The sequence below is a fragment of the Lactuca sativa genome, chromosome 3, assembly GCF_002870075.4.
Source record: "Lactuca sativa cultivar Salinas chromosome 3, Lsat_Salinas_v11, whole genome shotgun sequence".
NCBI lineage: Eukaryota > Viridiplantae > Streptophyta > Magnoliopsida > Asterales > Asteraceae > Lactuca > Lactuca sativa.
Window position 1 is genome coordinate 82,225,094 of NC_056625.2, and position 22,096 is coordinate 82,247,189.

Sequence of the window (22,096 nt, forward strand, 5' to 3'; positions counted from 1 at the left end):
ACTAACTTTGAAATAATATTTTTACACTAATATATATATATATATATATATATATATATATATATATATATATATATATATATATATATATATATATATATATATATATAATCTCTATTATTTTGAACAATAATATAAATTAACATTAACCCACATTCCTTATTAATAGAATTAAATATAATTATCTATTTAGTATTATTTTTAACAATTATTATTATTAATTAATTATATTTTTACTTATGTGATCATTTTCACATTTCAATAATGATGTTCATTTAAAATAGAATTTATTGATAGCTAAATGTAATTTATAATTTGATGTTATTATCATTTAAAATTGTTATTCATTAATTTTAAACCACTTATTATTAATAATAAGTTAAAGAAGATTTTTAAGAAACACTTAATATTATTATTAAAATGTGAAACATATACTATATAATAAAGTGATAAGATAGATAATTTGCATTTTAAAAGAGACTTGCATGGATAATATGACATATCCATGTAATTTGATTTTATTATTTATAACTATTGTTTATTAATTTTAAAACCACTTGTTATTATTAATAAGTGAAAGAAACTTTTAATAAAACACTTATTATTATAATTAAAATGTTATACATATACTAAAATATAAAATGATAAGATTGTAGTGACAAAGAACATGGTTTAGCATGCGGAATTTAAGTTTGCACAATTGAACATGGTGATTTGGGTGTTTAAGAGATATATTGAATGTATATGGTGTTACACAAAAAGGATCTAGATCTAGACTACATAAATAACACACACTTACACACTCACTTTTACATCTCTCAAGCACACCTCTACAAGTGGACAAACCCACTATTTATAGAGGTGTTTACATGTCTCTCACTCACTCTCTAACAAATGGGTCTAAAGGCTAAAGCACCACATGCAAGTGGGTTTTACAAAAGTCAAACATTTACAAAGTCATGAATGAATAACTTTGCACCCCAACATTCTCCCCCTCAAAGTTAGGAATGAATGACCCACTTTAAATCTTCCAAAATCAAGCACTACGCGGTTCGAGCCTCAAAGGTGACACATGTCGAAACGAACTTCAATCTTCAATTCTTCCATGACTCTTCAATTTGGGCTCTAGGATGTGAGACCATACAATCCGAGCAGCAACGAATGATTAAGAGTATTCCAAACTCCAAATAATCACCCTAAAGTTGCGCATAAAAACACACCCTAAAAATCTTCAATAAAACCAAACCCATTTCGAATACATCACTTCCGAACTTCCAATTGCATCATCTTGTAGGCTTCAAAACTTTAAGATCACTTCGGTCTTCAAATCCGTGTAATATGAAAAATTCAAGTTCGAATTTCCATATAAAACTTCTCCCCCTTTTTATAATCGAAATTTGATTATAAAACTCCAAAAGAAAAAGAACGTGCTCTATTCAGAATTTTTCATGTCAAAACTCCCCTTTAACATGTGGCATAAACTTTGTGCTTCAATCCGGAAAATCCAAAAAATAATGAATTTTTATCATCGTTCACGGATCGCCTTCGACATAATTTCTCAAAAATGGCTAGAAATTATCAATTTCAAAATTCTGCAGTGACCCGTTGCGCCCAACACAGCAAAATATGCAAAACTCTCCCCCTTTTTCAAATCTGGGTAAAAAGCGTCAATTTGCACAAACTGTAGGGGCCTGAAATGCACAATCTTCAATTTTCAGCAAGAAATAGTCATTTTTCGAATTTGGGTGCAAACTGCCAAAAATTCGAAGTCTCAGGGACCATCTTCGTAAATTTTGCCATTTTTGCTCAAACATACGAAGACTAGTTCCAAACATACGAAGCCTCAAACAATTTTCGAAGTTGGGTGAAAAGTGTCAAACATACGAAACTTGCTTTAATTTTCGAAGTGTCAAAAATTCTAAGGTTCAGGGGCTGTTTTCGAAAATATGTCATTTCCTTTCAATTCATCAACATACGAAGAGTAGGATACTTTCTCTCTCCTCTTCGTTAATATATACCTTTCGAAAAATACACCCAAAAATATATCCCTTCGTTCTCGGTTTTTTTTTTTTTTTTTTTTTTTTTTTTCAGGTCTTCGTTCCAATTGCAGGAACCCTTCGTTTTTCCCAATTATACCCAAAACACAGTTCTTTGTTCCAATTCATAGTCTTCGAATATCAACACCCAAAATCAACTATATGCCCCAAACACCAAAATCTGTTCTTCGCTTTTCAATCTAACCCAAAACGAACGAAATCGATTCTTCGTTTCTTACAGTTCTTTGTCCCAATATCAACCCTTCGTACATTAACCCTTCACCACTGATTTCCAAAATCATCGTTCTTTTCATTACAGGGACCACATCGACCAAAATCGACTCCAAACATTCGAAGAATTCGCCCCAATTCCAAAATCAAATTTTCGAATCTTCATTCTTAAAACTTTCAATCGACTCAACCTATCTGCTTGTTGACGTCGACTCAAACCTTCGAATCAATAGTATATCAAAATCATTCAATTCTTCAAATGTCGACTTCAAAATCTTCAATCATTCTTAATCGTTAGTGCAAGTATGAACGAACACAGTGGTCGTTCATCATGAACACACTTCTCATTTCGAAATTAAACCCCAAATCGGACTTGATTTCGACATCCATAACCTCAAAGCAAGTTGTATTAACCAATTTCAGTTACAAATTCATCTATTCATCACACAATCATCGACTTTGACTTTTTCACAGTTTTGACTTTTCGGAATCAAGAATCAATAGACAGAAAATTGAGGATTCCAACACCAAATCGTAGATCAAACTAGGTTCAAACAGTTGTTCTAACCATGTTCTTCACAAAAATTTGAGATTTCTTGATCAATTTCATCAAAATCAAAAATCCAATTTTCGATTTATAGACTGAGACTTGAATAAAACCGATTTGAATATTGAAGACATAGTAGAAAACCGATTTACAAATCCAACTCATCATTCAAATTCCATCGATTTTTAGAGATTAAGAAACGAAAATGAATCACAAGAATGCGTAAAAAAAACGAGATATATTCTTTAAAAGGTACCATCTGATAAAGTATGTGAAGATGAGGATCATTGACCAACAGAAACTGCGATTGAATGAATTTTATATGTCATTGGGCTCAAAAAAAATTCGTTTACTTTCAAGGATTCAAAAATGGATCAAAACAATTCATCGTTTGGGCTAAAAAAAACAAATCATAAACAGTTCAATATGTTGGGCTTCCAAACATGTATTAGATAAACAACGAATGAAAATAATTTTGGGCTTCATATCGGATTAATGAACAGTAAAAAGATCACGATTTGTAACAAAAATTAAGAGTTTGATTTTTGTTTGATCTAAAAAAAATTGTTGAATTACCAATGGGGTTGAAATGTATTAGATCCAACGAAACAAATCGATCAAAAATTCAAGAACATAACGCACGATTTAATGAGATTAAGAGAGATCATAGAGAGAGACTCACCAAAATTGCTCAAATTGTGACAATAGTTGCCAAACCGAGAATCGTTCTTCAAATATCACCTTGATCTTGAAAACCCGCTCCGATACCAATTGTAGTGACAAAGAACATGGTTTGGCATGTGGAATTAAAGCTTGCACAATTGAACATGGTGATTTGGGTGTTTAAGAGATATATTGAATGTATATGGTGTTACACAAAAAGGATCTAGATCTAGACTACATAAATAACACACACTTACACACTCACTTTTACATCTCTCAAGCACACCTCTACAAGTGGACAAACCCACTTTATATAGAGGTGTTTACATGTCTCTCTCTCTCACTCTCATTAACAAATGGGTCTAAAGGCTAAAGCACCACATGCAAGTGGGTTTTACAAAATTCAAACATTTACAAAGTCATGAATGAATAACTTTGCACCCTAACAAAGATAGACAATTTGCATTTTAAAAAATGCTTATATGGATAATATGGATAATATGACATATCTATGAGTTTTAATTAATTATTGTTTTGAAGCAACATTTATATACAAACATGTATACAATAGTTAATTAAATATTATATATATATCACCTTCCATAACATATGTTCGATAACTTGAATCTAATCTAATTTACATTAAAATTTCAACCACAACATACAATGATATTCTTAAAAGAATACTTAAATCAATAAAATACAAAAAAGAATTAGTATACAAGAAACTTACAAATTAAAAACTTAACATAATAACATGACTCGAAAAATTGTTCAAAGCCCTTAAACCAACACAAAAAACTTTTGCATAAGTAAAAATATATTTAATCAATAATAATAATTATTAAAAATAATACTAAATAGATAATTTTATTTAATTTTATTAATGAGGAATGTGGGTTGATGTCAATGAATATTATTGCTCAAAATAATAGAGATTATATATATATATATATATATATATATATATATATATATATACATATATATATATATATATATATATATATATATATATATATATAAATATATATAAATTAGTGTAAAAATGTTATCTCAAAGTTAATATCAATAACATAACCATTTTAAACATATATTTTTCAATATTTTAACAATATATTTTTAATCTTCGTTGCGCAAATCACAGGAATTCGTCTAGTATATATATATAATATGAGAAAAGTTTGCTAAAATCTAACTCTTCTAATAAATGAAACCTAAAAATGACACGTGTCAGTTTTTTAGAATGTTTCTCTGACACGTGACATTTTTCTATGATTTTTATTATTTCTTTTTTTTTTGTTAACAAATCAAATTCAATTCAAATTTTAGAAATACAAAATCATATCCTAATAACATTATTACGTTTATTTTGCTTAACAAATTAATTCATAATTATTTACAATCGACAATGTGACATCCCCAATTTCACGGCCAGAAAAGACCGATTTGTTTATGCTTTGTTTTTAAAATCAGAGTAATCTTTTAAAGAAAACAGTTGCAGAATTTGTTCCCAAAACAGAATATGATAAAAATTATCAAAGAATTTCTTTAAAGAAATGTATTTTCATTTTATAACAAAATCTCGGGATGTCATGTTCAATACATACCAAAAGCATAAACATAACAAAATAGACCTTACAATAGTTATTCATAACTACTGGCCTATAATCCAAAATCTCTCGTTAAGTCCACCAACTTATACTCTTGTGCCATTACCTGTAATGCAAAGAAAACTGAGTGGGTCAGGCTTGGGAGCCTGGTGAGCATATAGGGTTTTCAACCCACAATAATATAATTATTATATTTAATTATCAAACAATCAATCCAATTACCTACCCCCATTATCTTCCTCTATTTCATAAAGATTTACCCTAAGAACCAATTACCCTTCTCCCATTTATTCCTAAGAATTTCCCTAAGGAATTGGCACAAAGTCTAGTGCTGCCATGGTTCTTAGATTACCTCTGGTGAACACGCAGTTCAAAATAGTTAATAAACATCTAGTTCAAGAACACCCATTGAACACACTCCGTTCAATAATACCGAATGAATACCTAGTTCAAAACACCTAATGAACACTTAGTTCCAATATCCCTGGTAAACTCAATCACCTAAGGAACACAGAGTACGAAAGCTCTTAGTTCAAACCACGTGATAATAATGTATATCTCGATCCTACGAAACCACTAATATTATTAACACATATAAATCATATTTCTAAAACAATCTATCCCATCCCGTCGATCCCCACATACTGACCCTATACAATGATCTTACGAGATCTAGCCTAAGGAAATCGATATGAACAACAACTGACGAAGCTGCTTCGGAAATTCCCTAGCAGCAAACGAGGATCAATAAAGACATCAAATGAGGGGAATGGAATAAGTTTCACCACGAACCTTCGTTCGTAAAAGAAAGAACCACAAGACATTTTAAGTCAGGGGTAGTTATCAATGCCTAGGTTGTGGTCTGAATATCGTGAGGTATATAACCCCCGACGCACCCTATCCGGCAATGGAAACACTGAATAATGCCTAGCCTGTGGTCTGAACCCCCAGACTCACCCTATTCGGCATTGGAAACGCTGACTAATGCCTAGGCTATAGTCTGAACCCCCAGACTCACCCTATCCAGCATTGGAAACGCTGACTAATGCCTAGGCTATGGTCTGAACCCCCAGACTCACCCTATCCAGCATTGGAAATGGAAACACCGACTAATGCCTAGGCTGTGGTCTGAATACATGAGGTATTTCACCTCCAGACGCACCCTATCCAGCAATATAACACCAGACATACCTAGCAGTGGTCTATTACCGACACACTTTATTAAGCAGTCTACGAAGTTCCCTTAATTACTTCGTGAAAGAAAACGCTGACATATGAAGCTCGATCGATCACTTCATAAAAGAAACGCTGACTCCAAAGCTCTCTCAAAATAAAAGTATGGGGAAATACTACTAGAGTACTCCCGTACGCTCCCGTAATCGACACACAAATCTGTCAAAAAGACTTTGTACATGATAGTACTTCTGGCACATTATAGTACTCTGGTATGCGAAAGAATCGTACCCGAGAACATAATAGTACCCTGGCACAAGCAGCACCCAAGACACAGAGCTTTGAAAAATACTTCGTACATAAAATGTACTTCTATACGTATGACGTACTCCACCGATCATCAATCTCACAACACACGTACTCTTAATATGAGGCTACCCAATGTCCAAACTTAATGGAACTAAACATCCATATTTAAGTCTTAACCCATCACTAGGCAAACCTACAATATTTAAAATCAATTTCCGATACTATCTCCGTTTAGGAAAAAGCTAACTAATGTATACTTAACACAAAGTTTTAAGTAATAATATCATATATATATACATCTTAACACATATTGAACCATATCCGATTCGCATGTTGTATATCATCAAATATATCTAACATGTATTTCGGACAATAACAAATACTTCACATACATATGTATATTTCATACTTTAATCAATTCTTGTATTAAAATCACGTTCCTAAAAGGGACTATATACATGATACCTTATCGAATGAACACGTAATTCAAAAATACATAATCCGTACTCCCGGATCTAAAATTAACCTCTTGATCTGATCCCTACTCTCGGATCTAAAACTAATCTCTTGATCTGATCCATACTCTCGGATCTAAAACTAACCTCCTGATCTGATCCATACATCCAGATCTAAAACAAGTTTATCTCTTTATCCTTTTATCTCATGGTCCAACTCATATTTTATCACTTACCAACGATCTCATCTACCTATGTTCTACCTAACATATTTGTAGATACGAAATACATATACAGTTTAACTCATTAAAACTTATATAATTCATCCATTCCACAATCATCTCAAATAAACAATAATATATTATACACATAGCACGTATTTCATAGCAAATACTTAATATTTATGTGTTAGAAGAAAGTGACCACACACTCACCCAAAACATATACTTAATACATTCAAACAATTCTTGTAATATTATCGTGTTTATGAAAGGGACTATACACTCACTTGATCAGAAGATGATCGGACAACACTACGGCTTGGTTAAGATTAATCCTTATAAATAATATTCCATCAAAAATTCATTTTTGATGTTTATCGTCTCTAAATTGACTAGCCCGGATCTACGGGCGTTACAGACAATCTCTTGGTTTTTTACATTTATTATTTTTATATCTATATAAAAATTTTAAATATACCGGCCGTGGTTTCCACAGGTTATAACCTAGTTGTATATATAGACATGTATAACTTGTGATCATACATTCGAGCCTGTATATTGCTTCACGATCGTCATTGCATTCGGTTATATCATATCTCTTGATTGTGTTTGAGATTTGTGTAATTTATAAAATGAATAGTTGAGATTTTTCCTTGCGTTTCATGTTAGATCTGGACTCAAATATGTTTGAAAGGTGAAAACCTAAAAAAAAAACCCTAGACGTTTTGTTTTTCCTTTGGTAAACAACATCAAAGGAATATATTCATCGCGCCTAAGAGAATTGTTAAAAAATTGTCAAAAAACACATCAAAAAAAAGTTTTTTTTTTTTTTTTTTCATTTGATATGATATGTGCACTTTTGATTTTGTTTTTATTGAAAATCTACAATTTGCACATATCCATATTATATTCACGTGTCCATGCACATATGAGCAAAAGTTAAAGTATATATTCACATCTTGGAAATAATTTTGTTTTTATATTTTCAGTGTTTTCTTAGGTGTTATTTGTTATTTGTCTGTAGATTTTTTTGCTTTTCTTCTGTCTGTGCCGTGTAAACCATACGCAGACATTATCTTTCATCGACTGTTTGTTTTTTTTGAAGATTGCAGACCTAAAAATGTTTGCACGCCTTCTTCTTGGCGCAAATGTGGATCAGAGTCTTCTAACATCTTCTAACTTAAAAAAACACATATATCTTTATTTTCTTTTTGTTTTTTATTAATTTATATTTATTTCAACTTTATTAATGATAAACAATTTGAAAAAAAAAAATTATAATACTTTAGAAATAAAAAGGTCTGCCGACACAAACATGCTATTTTTGACAAATTTATAAATAAATACGTTAAATTTGTTTATATAAATATGAAAAAAATCATAATTTATTCTTATATTTTTTGTGCCAAAATTTTATAAAACATTATTTAATACAATATTGTCAATTTCTTCGGAAAATATTTATGGTACATTTTAATTGAAACAATCAAAGTTTATTTTCATCCATTTATGTATCAAAGTCTTTGATTCCTGATTAGAATGTTTCTGTATAACTTTGCGATCAAAGTTGTTTTTTATCAAATATATACATTAATTCATACCATTTTTATTTTCATTTTTATACAATAATACATAAAAGTTGATCTAGATTTGTTAATTATTTATAGCAAAGTCATAAAAGTATTAAAAAATCACTTTAAAGTTTAAAAAAATCGGTTTATTTAGATTTTAGTTTATTTTAGTAACCTGCAGATTTTAGTTTAAAAAAAAAAATAAGTTTATTTATTAGCTTGGAGATGTTAAAAAAAGTTTACTTTTTTCAGACTGTAGACGTTTGGTCCACCTCTTCTACAACAGAAATCTACAGATATGGTCCGTAGACTATAAATATTTTGTATCAGAAAAAACAAACAACACCTTAGACTGTGTCATATGTGCATCTTTGGTGTTTTATTTTATTTTATTAAAGCATTAGAAGAAAAATGTTCTCAATTTTTTGTGAGTTGTCGGACATATTTGAGTTCTCAAATTTAGTCAAATTTAATCCATTGGAAGTTAGTTTTTATTTTATATATATATATATATATATATATATATATATATATATATATATATATATATATATATATATATATATATATATATATATATATAATCTAAAGGACCTTAGGAATAAAACTTTTGTGGCTTTAGGTTTTTGCCACAAATTTTTGGTGAATTTGACACTTTTCATCTTTGAAGTGAAAACTTTTACATTTTTATGTTTTGATTAAGTTTTTATGCCTTTAGGTTTTTGGCATAAATCTTTAGCGACTTTGACACTTTTCCTCCTTACGGTAAAAACTTTTATATTTTGGTGTTTTTGACATAAATTTTTAATTACTTTGACACTTTTCGTTATGATATATATTAAATCTAAAGGGCCTTAGGAATAGTAACTTTTGTGGTTTTAGGTTTTTGCCATAAATTTTTGATGAATTTGACATTTTTCATCCTTGAAGTGAAAACTTTTATATTTTTATGTTTTGATTAAGTTTTTATGCCTTTAGGTTTTTGGCACAAATCTTTAGCGACTTTGACACTTTTCCTCCTTACAGTAAAAACTTTTACATTTTGGTGTTTTTGCTACAAATTTTTAGTGACTTTGACACTTTTCGTCATTGCAATCAAAACTTTTATATTTTAACATATAAAACACAAATAACCTCCTTTAGACTTTTGTCACCATATTTTCCCAACTTTGGCAACTTTCACACTATTGCAACAACATTTTTGGATTTTCTCTACCAGTGTCCCTTCTTTTGGTTGTTGTACACTTTTAGCATCTAATTTTAGGGGTTGTCGACTTTCTCCCCTATTAGTGGTGATTTACACTTTCATCACATATCTTTTAAAGTTTGTCGATTTTTCCCATATTACCCCAACAACGGCGTAGCTGCGGGTTCTTTACTAGTTATTATTAATTACTATAACACAGAGTTTGTTGTTAATAAGCTGCAATTTACAAGATGTCTTTTACTTGGATTAATAGTGGTGGAAAACTTATTCTAATTATAGCCTCTCGCTAGCCACCTTTAATAATAGAAAACTTGGATTAATAGCTAGTCGTATAAAAAGGGTGTCCATTTAGCTCGTGTTTACTCAAAGATCCTCGCTAGCTTTTAATGATATACCGTCTTGCAGCTAAAAAGTGTATTAAGTAAATAAAATCATACCAATGAAACCATTGTAATGCAAGCAATATATTTTTTGGTCATAGCGAAATTGATTACAGATATGAACAAGATCAAGAAACAAACAGGAACCTCATGGCGATGAAAAAGTTTATAAGATTCGTATTCATGCTACCCTAGTGAGGTGATGCTAGTCCCCACTATGTTTGTGGTTGATGCCAACATCCATCCCCATATGAAGATGACATGCATACCAATATAGGTACAATAATGTACATAATTTTTTTTATTTTATATAGCATAAAAGAAGACTAGGAAGAGAGAGAAATCCTGTAATTTGTTTAATGGGATTGCATTAATAGTATTTCATTGATGTTGGGAAAGGGATATGGAATCCCACAAAGATAATGTGTGGTGAGCCAAGCAGCACCACCCCACTCCACCTCACCCCCAAAAATGAAAAGATCACCCTCTATATAAAGAATCACATAACTTACAACTTTTCTTCAACACAAACAAGTCTTTATTGAAAATCAAAACAAAACCACTTCAAGAAACTTCATTGATCCTCCCCTTCCATAGAACCATTCATTCTTCTCTAAACATCAACCTTTAAGTTTAAGTCTTATTCATATAGATTAAAGCAACCGTTGGAGGGAAGGCATCAGTCAGAAAGAAGGGCATTATTATTAATATACCATGAGGAGCTCTACAAGAAGGATTCCGAGTAAAGGATTTGGAGGTGTGCTTAAAGAGCAGAAAGCACGACTTTATATTATTAGGAGGTGTGTGGTTATGCTTCTTTGCTATCATGATTGATTGAATTGTTCTCATGTTATATCTTGGTTTGGGATATTGTATATATATAGGAAAAATGATGGCACGAAAGCTTCAACAATTTTGTAACCAGATATCATTGTATTTCATTTGTTCAAATGTATATTAATATATTAGATAAGCTTAATTCCTTATTAGTTTTGAAATTATTTAGTTTTAATTGAACTTTCAGTATTTTTTTAAACAACAGAAAATAATTAAGCTATAACGAAAAGCTAGACTAACCAAACAATTACATAAAGGAAATAGTATGAATAGGGTTTTGAAACTACCCTACCAAGTTTAGCTTAAACTATCTACTCATATCTATTCATATTAGACACCCAAAAGAACATATGCACTACAATATTATGAAATAAGGAATCATTTTAGCAATTTTTAAAAAATCGGTTTTTAGTTGATCCCGGTTCAACCTATGAGTCAACTTGGTTTATATATATATATATATATATATATATATATATATATATATATATATATATATATATATATATATATATATATATATATTATTTTTCTACATACATTTATATAAAACCAAGAATTTGAGGTTTAAAAGTTCAAACATTCAAAATATACATAATAACAAATAATTGATCAATCCATGTATACTAAACACACACACACACACAAACAAACACACACACACACACACACACACATATATATATATATATATATATATATATATATATATATATATATATATATACTATTTTCCTACATACATTTATATAAAACCAAGAATTTGAGGTTCAAATGTTCAAACATTAAAAAAAATGAGTAAATTACACAAATGGTCCCTATGATTTGGGGTAATTTGCACGTTTGGTCCCTAACTTATTTTTTTAACTCGGAAAGTCATTTATGCTTGTTTTTGTTACACGTTTGGTCCCTACTGTTTGTTTTTGTTATACGCTTGGTCCATGTCTTACTTAAAAAGACTATTATTTAAATAGAAAAAAAATGGTAGGATAGGTAAGGTAAGGTGATGGGGGTGGGGTTAGGCGTGTGTTTATTTAAATAAATTAAAAAATCAAGGGAAAGATAGTTTTTTTAGGTAAGACATGGACCAAGCACGTAACAAAAACAAACAATAGGGACCTTCCGAGTTAAAAAAATAAGTTAGGGACCAAACGCGCAAATTACACTAAACCATAAGGACCATTCATGTAATTTACTCTAAAAATATAAATAATAAAAAATAATTGATCAATCCATGTATACTAAAAACACATATAACCATAAGTTTTACATCAATCCATATATATATATATATATATATATATATATATATATATATATATATATATATATATATATATATATATATATATATATATATATATATATATATAAGTATAATACAAATATAATGTATAACTTTAGATGAACACAAATTTATCAAGATCAAACCAAATCATGAATTTTAAGACAATGGAGTTCTAAACGTATCAATCTCATGATCGCTTCCTCATCCTCATAAAAAACATTGTCACTTTCTCATGGAAATCGGTTCAATAACGGTTTCAACATTTCAATATAATTGGTTCTACTTGGTAATTATAAAAATCGGTCAGTTTATTCTAGTCCATAAATCGACTTAAAGTTGGTGCTAGTTGAACCACTCTTTTTCTTGGGTTTCAGTCCAACCAGTTCGACCCGATTTTCAACACGACCAAACAAAGAAGCGTTTCTAAATGACTATAAACCCATCAAATCGTTAAACAAGTGGCTTACAAAAAAAAATTGTATCGACAGATTTCAATGGTAGAGCATTAAACTAAGTCATCCAATGTTGATGTTTAGACCGGATAATATAGAATTCAACGATTAGTATGACAAAACTAGTATCGAATCGTTATATTATCCAATGCAAAGAAACTGAAAATATCATTGAGAACTATATGTCAGTTCGTCGCAAATAGTAAAATCCAATTACTATTATTTGTTTACCAAGTTTCATTCAGAAATTAACTTGATCATTTATGATCAAATTGTAAGAAAGGTAGAAGGAAGATTCTCTCTTTGTTAAACAAATTAAAAAGATAAGACATAAATTAAAACCAAGTTGATTTTCCATGATCTTTAACCGCTAAAAACTGTATAAAATGACTCATGTCCTTAAAGTTTTATAATTTGCTCTAGGTTTGTAAGCTTCAGAGTAAAACCTCAAGATTTAATGAAGATTATAATTCTTTCCAATTGCTATGGAAGAATCAAAAAATGCTAAGAGAATACTTAAAAATCTAGAAAAAGCAATAAATTTCACAGGAGAAAGAGGATAAGATAGATAGATCGAATGACCATGGGTGAAGAATACGACTCCTTGAGATCTGTATTTGTAGTTGCAAAACCCTAGAAAGCTGCTAACAATGAGTACTAGTGACTACGACTATCCTATCATGGTATGACATTTATCAAATGCTCATCTAGGTTAGAAACCATAGATGTGGTGCCTTGCTCTCCAAGCAAGACATTTTAGGGACACCTCTAGTGTAACATCCCAAAATCTAGATAAATTTTTTTATTTATAAATCAAGTGAAATCATTGTTTTCAAATAAAATCCTAAATCATCCAATCATTTACAAAACATTGTTCTCAAACATAGAAATCATATATCAGAGTGTCCCAAATCAAAATCATCAAAACCAAAAGGATGTGCACGATCACACCTTTGCTTTCCCACAGTCATCCGAAGTACCTGAAACATAAAACTGAAACTATAAGCCAAAGCACAGTGAGTTGCCCAAAGTACCACTGCACAACATATAACAACATGCATATTGGGTCCACAACTAACATAATGGATTACCTTGGAGTCCACAACATGATTCTGGCTTTCCTTTAGGCCCATAGCTCATGTTTAGCTTAGTCACCAGCCCAAAGCATAAGTCTAGCTTGCCCCTTGGGCACATAGCTTATGTCTGACTTACTCCTAGGTTTATTGGCTTTCACACAAAGCAGTAATGCCTCAACCCAACCATACTATGTCGACATACACAAATAAATAACATATAACAGTAACAGATAAACATATAACCAGTCAATCAGACTAACAGACAGATCTACAGATCACTATCGCATAACAACATCATATATACCAGGATTCAGTACTACAGATCAATCAACATAGCAACATCCTCTAAGCCAGGACAAATAACTCAATTATTGGCATTAGTGTCTTCGACTTGCAAGTATAGTGAGGAAAACTCACCTCTTAGTCCGAACAAAAAGTTGAATAGGTCTCTGCTCCGAATACCAGCTCTACCCATCACCTATTCATCAAATAGTGACCAATCTCAAATACAACTCAAAATACCCAAATTATCCTTAGGTCAAACTTGGTCAAATCCTGGTCAAAGTTAAAAAGTCAAAAAGTAAAACATGGTCAACACAACTAAGTACGCCTAGTGTGCTCAACTTATACACTTAGCGTACTTGATCTTGACCAAAAACGGGTTGGCTTACCTTGAACGCGCGGCATACATGGGTTACGCCCAGTGTATGCAATGAATTCCTTTCCTTTCTTATTAAGAGCTTAATCCTAAAGCTCTTTTGTCCAAATTCCATATCTAGCCCTCAAATAATGTCTTCAACCATAAAGTTTCCAATTTTATGGTCTTGCATGGCTATTAAGTGCCCAATAACAAAAACCTAACTACCTAACTCATTAAAACATTATAACCCATGCATGGAAGGAAATTAACAATCAAGATTGCATTTTTATGACCTTAAATACTCCAAATCATTTGGAAGGACTATCCATTTGAATCTAGAGCATGCCATACTCAAGAACACCATTGATTGGGGACAAAATCAACAATAATATCCTACAAGATAGATCTGACCAAATAAGCATCAATGTATGAACTTTATACCTTCTACAGATATAGGAGGGTGTAAACTTCTAGATCCAAGGTTTTTCTAAGCTTCCAAGTTGTTCTCTTTTCCTTCTTCTTCCTCTATGAATACTAAAACACACACAAATGGTTTAAGAATGCTCAAAAACGAATTAGGGTTTGCAAAAATCGAAGTTGGGGTTGGAGGCTGATGAAAGAAAGAAGACTTGGGACTTAAGGATGTTTAAATAGGGTCCAAACCCTAAATATTAGGGTTTGGGATTTTGGCATGTATGCCCCGCGTACCTAGGGTACCCCAATGTACTCAAGCTGGCTCCAAAATTACAAAAATGTCATTTGGGGCCAAAATGAAATAATTCTTATATCAAGGGTTAAAAACAAAAATACCTAATTATCAAGATGTTACATCTAGAACCTTCCACGTGTATATTCATGAAGTCAACGTCCGGTTAACGTTGACCAGGCCGGATCTAGATTGAACCTTACGAAAAAGAAAAGTGCATCAACGATCTATGTAAACTAAAAAGTGGAAAGTGTGTCTATATCACACCATTTCATGAACCTTACACCTCTCATCCTTGACGCACGTGTGAGCTTGGATCATATTTTAACCTCCACTAAATCCTTTGAACGATTGAGGCAAAGGAACTCCTATAAACTCACAAAAGTTTCTTCTTCCCAATGGGAAATTTCAAACTTACCTATAATTCGTTAAATTTCCAACATCAAAATGGTTATATGGTGTATAATTAGGAATACTAAAACCCTACCGTCGACAACCTATTTAAATCCAAATCGCATAAACATTTTAGCATAAGAAGAACAAATGATTAATCGATTCAACATGTAAGTCACAAACCAAACAGTGAGTCGAAGGAATATTCAAACCTATACAAACCAAATTATTTCTATTTGGAATATTATTAAAAAACAATCTACAACATAGAACATTAAACTTAATATGAAGTAACTTGATCCATCTAGATTGGTTGCATCAACAAGCAACTTTATTGTTTATAAAACTTCTAGTTGACCACATGGAAAAAACATCCGAACAAATCAAAAACCAGAATCGTCGATCACATGGATAAAAGAACAAGGAGGGCATTCCCTTGCCGCTTCTCGGCTCCCCGTCTAGGATATCAAAAGGAAAAAAACAAGGTTGGATGTGCCATTTTATCTCAAATGAAGATACATTTATAATTTTCTTATGAGAACATTCCATTGAACTTAATATTTTAAGTTGAATCACCCAACCATACATCTTCCCAAAAATAAATAGAAAATCTATCATTGACTTTTTTTATTGCAAAAAGAGAACAAGTCAATAGTTTGCCGCATAAGTTGTACAAAGCCTTAATGATGTTCAACCATGTTATAATTACTCCAAGACAAATGAAAATGGAGAAAACCATGTTTTCCATGAATATCCTTGATCCCTTTAACCAAAACCGAAATAGGAAACATTTCAAAAAACACCAAATCCATTTAAACTAGAGAGTCTGATTTAATGCAACACTACCAATCTCAATGCCACCGTATTATTTTTGCACCATAACCTTATGCCAAATAACCCATGTATTTTATTCTCCTCTAGATCCCCATAAAGGAAGAACTTATTTAGTATGGACTCAATCTAAGACATAATGGAATCTTGATCTTTAAATAAAGATATATTAAACTTGAAGAGAGCCCAATACCAAATCAATAAAAGTTACCTGAGTACCTACATATAGTGTTTTAGCTTTCCAATTAGAAAATTTGGGTATAACTTTTCGCAACACCATTACAAGTTTATATATGACATGTGTTGTCTTCTATCGTGAGACCCAAATAACCAAATGGAAAATTATATAAGTGGAGCACACGAAATGAGATTCATATCTCATTCATGGCTAAATTATCAAAACCAATACCCACAAATTTACTTTTGTAGAAAAGGTGAGAGATGTTCGAATATGAATTATCAATATGGAGACACCATAAAATTTCAAGGGAACCAAATAAATCTTAAGAAATCAATAACCAACTTAGCCACGTATTCTTCAACCAAGTACTAAAATATTTTGAAAATTCAAAAGTAAAGTCATCATGCCCAAGGTCTTTATCTGAACCACAAAACCAAACTACCATTTTTTATTTCTTCCCTCATAATACTAGCCTTAATAACATCAAACTAATCAAAAGTAGGATAATTCAGAAAATCAATCTCAACATTAGGTCTTGAGTGGTTCGGTTTACTAAACCAATATGTAAAGTAGGAAATAGAAATTCTCTCTTTACTCCGTCAGGAACTACAATCCAGTCTTCATCAACATGAATCCCTCTGATACCTAACCAATGACCCTTTTCCTAATAATACCATGGAAATACTTGGCATGATCATCACCTTCAATAGATTAAATCACCTTAACTTGAGTGACATTGGCAAGAATATCTAGAATATCAAGCAAAAAACACTTGTTTACATGAATCGCATGCGATTCACATATGAATCACATCCAATTCACATATGGATCACATTTACATATGACATCATATGTAAATCACATGCGATTCACATGTGAATCGCATGTGATTCACATGTGAATCACATGTGATTCACATGTGAATCATATATGATTCATATGTGAGCCACATGTGAATCACATATGATTCACATGTGAATTATATATGAATCGCTAAAAGGAAACAAATTAAAATAAATTATATGGCTACACAAAATAAATAATTAAGATGATTCACGTGTGAATCACAAGTGATTCACATGTAAATCACAAGTGATTTATTTGTGATTCACATGTGAATCACAGGTGACACGTGAGAATCACAAGTGATTCACGTGAGAATCGCAAGTGATTCACGTGAGAATCACAAGTGATTCATGAAGCTCAATAGAGAAGCAATTACCACAAATCATATGTGGTTAATTAGCTAATAGATAAAATATAATGTAAATTTTGCTTCTTTGTAGTTTGTTAATCATTTTTTTAATTTAAAAATAAATATTTATCGGTACAGAAGATACACAAATCCATAAAGCTTCACATTGATCAAGAAGAGCTCTTTCTTGTGTTGCTACAGTTGCAAGTGCAGAAACCATCCAATTTTGTCTCCTCCAAGTGTAATTAAAGAAATTTATTTACAACAATCATTCAATTTTATATAAACTTCAAATGAATAAGTATTAATATATAAAAAAAACTTACTCTTGATAGTGTGAATTGTAAGGAGGATCCAATTGATTGCATTACTTGAATGCATTGGCTAGAAAGTAAAATGGCGATGAGTTACTTGAGAAGGAAGGACCTCCCAAATCAATTCCAGGTCAAATCAACTAATAAAAGGATATTTAATCACTGATTTTGATTTTAAGCATTACAATTATCAATTCTGGAACTCATGTCAAAATAGCCCTATAATTCCATGCCAAAGTAATGGATAGGATTGAGGCTTACCACACAGTTGCTAACTTTCTTCGACAATTTAAGGAATGGCAATCTTCTGATGAAATCCGGTAGAGAATAATTCATCAACATAATCATCCTATCAAGAACACTGAAAGAAAAAGTAATTACAACTCCATATCCTGACAAACTTGAAAGCAAGGATATGCATAATTTAGATTCCCGAGTTCAACTCTAAAAAGAAAAATTAAAGATAAACATTGAGAGTAAAATCATAAGCAAAATACCAAAAACCTTATGTGCATACATACATAAAGCACATCAGACGCTCTAATACTCTCTTATCAGGCGAAGACTCAAATTGAGTCCTAAAATCCTAGAACACTGCAAGTACTCGAATTGTAATTAGATATACCTTCTAACATGGGAAGCAAAGTCTCACAAAGCAAGCTTTGAAGTAGTGAGCAGAACATATTTATTGTGATGTGGTTGATGAGTTCTGTAGTCGTATATTTTAGAGGATAAATGGCAAACGCACTGACCGAGGGTAGCGACGGAGGAAAATAGAGACATACCTTGAAGTCAAAATGAAGGCCTAGAGGCAGACGTAGAAATCAATTCGAAGGGATATAAGTGGATCAGGTCTCTGCTATCGATGGTTAGCAGAGAGGGGAGGGAGGCTGGAGAATCTTCGACGGAGATAATGGCACGCCGATGTAGTACTGATATTCGATGAAGAGGATGGAGAATCTCTCGATCTCTTGTCCATGCTTTCCCACGTGGAGGCACCACCACCGTGAAGACGAAGCAATAACGATGAAGACGTGTGTGTGTGTGTGAGTGAGTGAGAGAGAGAGAGAAAGAGAGAGAGAGAGAGAGAGAGAGAGAGAGAGAGAGAAGATAAGAATCGGTGTTGAATAATGAAAGAAATAGTTTTCTAATTAATTAAAACATTTACTAGAGAATTATATTTTTCATACCCAATATACCCCTGTGATTTTATTTTAAAAGTCTAAGTTACCATTGAAGTTGTTTTTAATTACAATTATGCCATCTTTGATCTAGGTCATTAAAAATTTTGATCTAGCGTTCCACTTTTAGTTCTTGGGTTCTCGGAAAACTATGAATTCTCAAATGATCTTTCATATATATATATATATATATATATATATATATATATATATATATATATATATATATATATATATATATATATATATATATATATATATATATATATATATATATATACTATAGAGAGAGAGGATGATTCAATTGAGAAAAAAAAGGTTGAGAATGGGGGAATCATTCTTAGCCACTCATTTATTTTTTTCGCAAAAGCCTCCGTCGTACCAGCAGAAATGGGAAAGGAATAGACATGTGTTTTCCAACAAAACATGTTTCCTTAAACTATGCTAAATATTACCTTAATATATACAAAAACATAGTTTTTTTGTTTTTTTTTTTAATTTTTAAGAAGCTATTTTTATTGAAAAATGATTTTAAATATACCAAAATTCATGATTTTTTTATTTTCTACAAATAGACATCCATATTGATATAGTTTTAAGATAAAATATTTTTTTTTTTATATTTTCAGCTATCTTTATTCATAAGTGAATAAAAATGAATCAGGTTTTTACTACAGTAAATTCATTATTTACTTATGAATAAAAACTATGATTAATTTTTTTTTACAATTTAAATATCATTCATATATGAATATAGCATGTAATAAACATAGTATATTCATATTTAAATATTAGACGATGCATTTACTTGTGAAAATTACATAATATATTCACTTCTGAATATTAGATGGTATATTCACTTATAAATATTAGATAATATTTTCATATCTAAATATTACATAGTATTACATGGTATATCACATGTGAATATTACATAGTATATTCACTTGTGAATATTAGATGATGTATTCACTTATGAATATTACACAGTTTATTAAAATATGAATATTACAAGGTATTTTCACAAATATATATAATTTTTATATGTTATTCACATATGAATAACATGCAGACTTACATATTTGTTTTTTTTTTTGTTTTAATAATCATATATTGATTCAGGTGAGAAAACATATTCATATATGAATATAACGTGATAATTTAGCTTATGCATTTCATCAAACAGTTGTAGTGCATACAATTTAACTTTTTTTAAAATGTTAAAAACATGATACTTTGACTATTTAAATCTTACAAAATAGTAGATTGATAAAGAATTATATGAAATTTTTACAAAAAAAAAAAAAAAAAAAAAACGATTTGATCTTTTTCTAACCTCAATTTTGAAGTTTTATTTGATAATCGATGTTGAATGAATGATGTGAAATGGATTTTTTGTTGATTATCGATGATGTTGATCTAATGATGCTGGGAGTATAATTCATCGTGGATGTTGAAGATCTGATCGTATTCAAGCAGAATTGAAGGTTGGATTAAAAGAACCAAAAACGATTTTTTGTTGTTAACTGTTGAATCGTGTTGATAAACATGTTATTGACGAAGATCAATGATTGATTAACACTAGATGATGTTGATGATGGTTTAATTGAAGAAATCTAGATGATTGTTGAAGGTTGGAGGAGAAATTTGGATGACGAATGATCGATTGGAAATGGATTTGAACTGTTATCTATTTCTATACAGTTACGTATTTGAGATTGAAGGTTATTATCATAATTACAAGTTTGCCACCGTGTCTTTTTATGCTTAGATTAAATGAGTGGCTGAGAATGATTCCCTCATTCTCAACCTTTTTTATTTTCATAATTGAACTCACCCCTCTCTCTCTCTCTCTCTCTCTCTATATATATATATATATATATATATATATATATATATATATATATATATATATATATATATATATATATATATATATATATATATATATATATATACGGAAAAGTTCAATAGAGAACCATTATTATTCAAGGAACCAATCCAAAGCGTCGGAATTTAAAGCGATCAACGGAAAAATGAAGGGTTGTAAATTTTTATAATGGACGCACATGTACCGTATTATACCAAAACTCACTTCCTTTTTTCATTTAAAATTTTTTTAGGCCAAATTTTTTATCGAAAAAAAAATCCGAATATACCGTTGTTCACAATTTTTCGTCCTCTTTCCATAGAAATCCATGATGATATATAAAAAATGAACTTTTTTTTTTCCGAAAAAAACCCACTTAATTTTCTTATTTTTTTCAATATTTAAGCTTTTTTTATAAAAAAAACTAATTATACCAAAAATATTAATTTTTTGTACTCTATTAATAAACATCAACACCGATTTTAAAAAAAAAAAAAAAAAAAAAAAAAAAAAAAAAACCTCGAACAGTGTAAACTGTAAATATTTTAATTTTTAACATTCACAATATGAAAAGTCTCAAACAGTTCAGATTCACAGTGTGAATCTGAGAAGGTTCACAAAAAAAAAAAAAAAAACTTCGATCAGTGTAGATTCACATTGTGAATCTAAACTGTAAATATTTCAAATTTTAACATTGACAATGTGAAAAAGCTCCGATCAGTTCAT

The 22,096-nt window shown here is 30.5% G+C and overlaps 1 protein-coding gene across 1 annotated transcript; it reads left to right on the forward strand.

Moving 5' to 3' along the window:
* The first annotated feature begins 10,808 nt into the window (after positions 1–10,808).
* Positions 10,809–11,392, forward strand: LOC111904586 (small polypeptide DEVIL 4). Its single transcript, XM_023900336.2, has one exon. It carries the CDS (start codon positions 11,121–11,123, stop codon positions 11,238–11,240), a length of 120 nt encoding a protein of 39 aa, XP_023756104.1. The 5' UTR covers positions 10,809–11,120; the 3' UTR covers positions 11,241–11,392.
* Positions 11,393–22,096: the final 10,704 nt, after the last annotated feature.

Coding starts and splice junctions, on each gene's coding strand:
- LOC111904586 (XM_023900336.2), top strand. CDS start 11,121: ATGAGGAGCTCTACAAGAAGGATTCCGAGTAAAGGATTTGGAGGTGTG.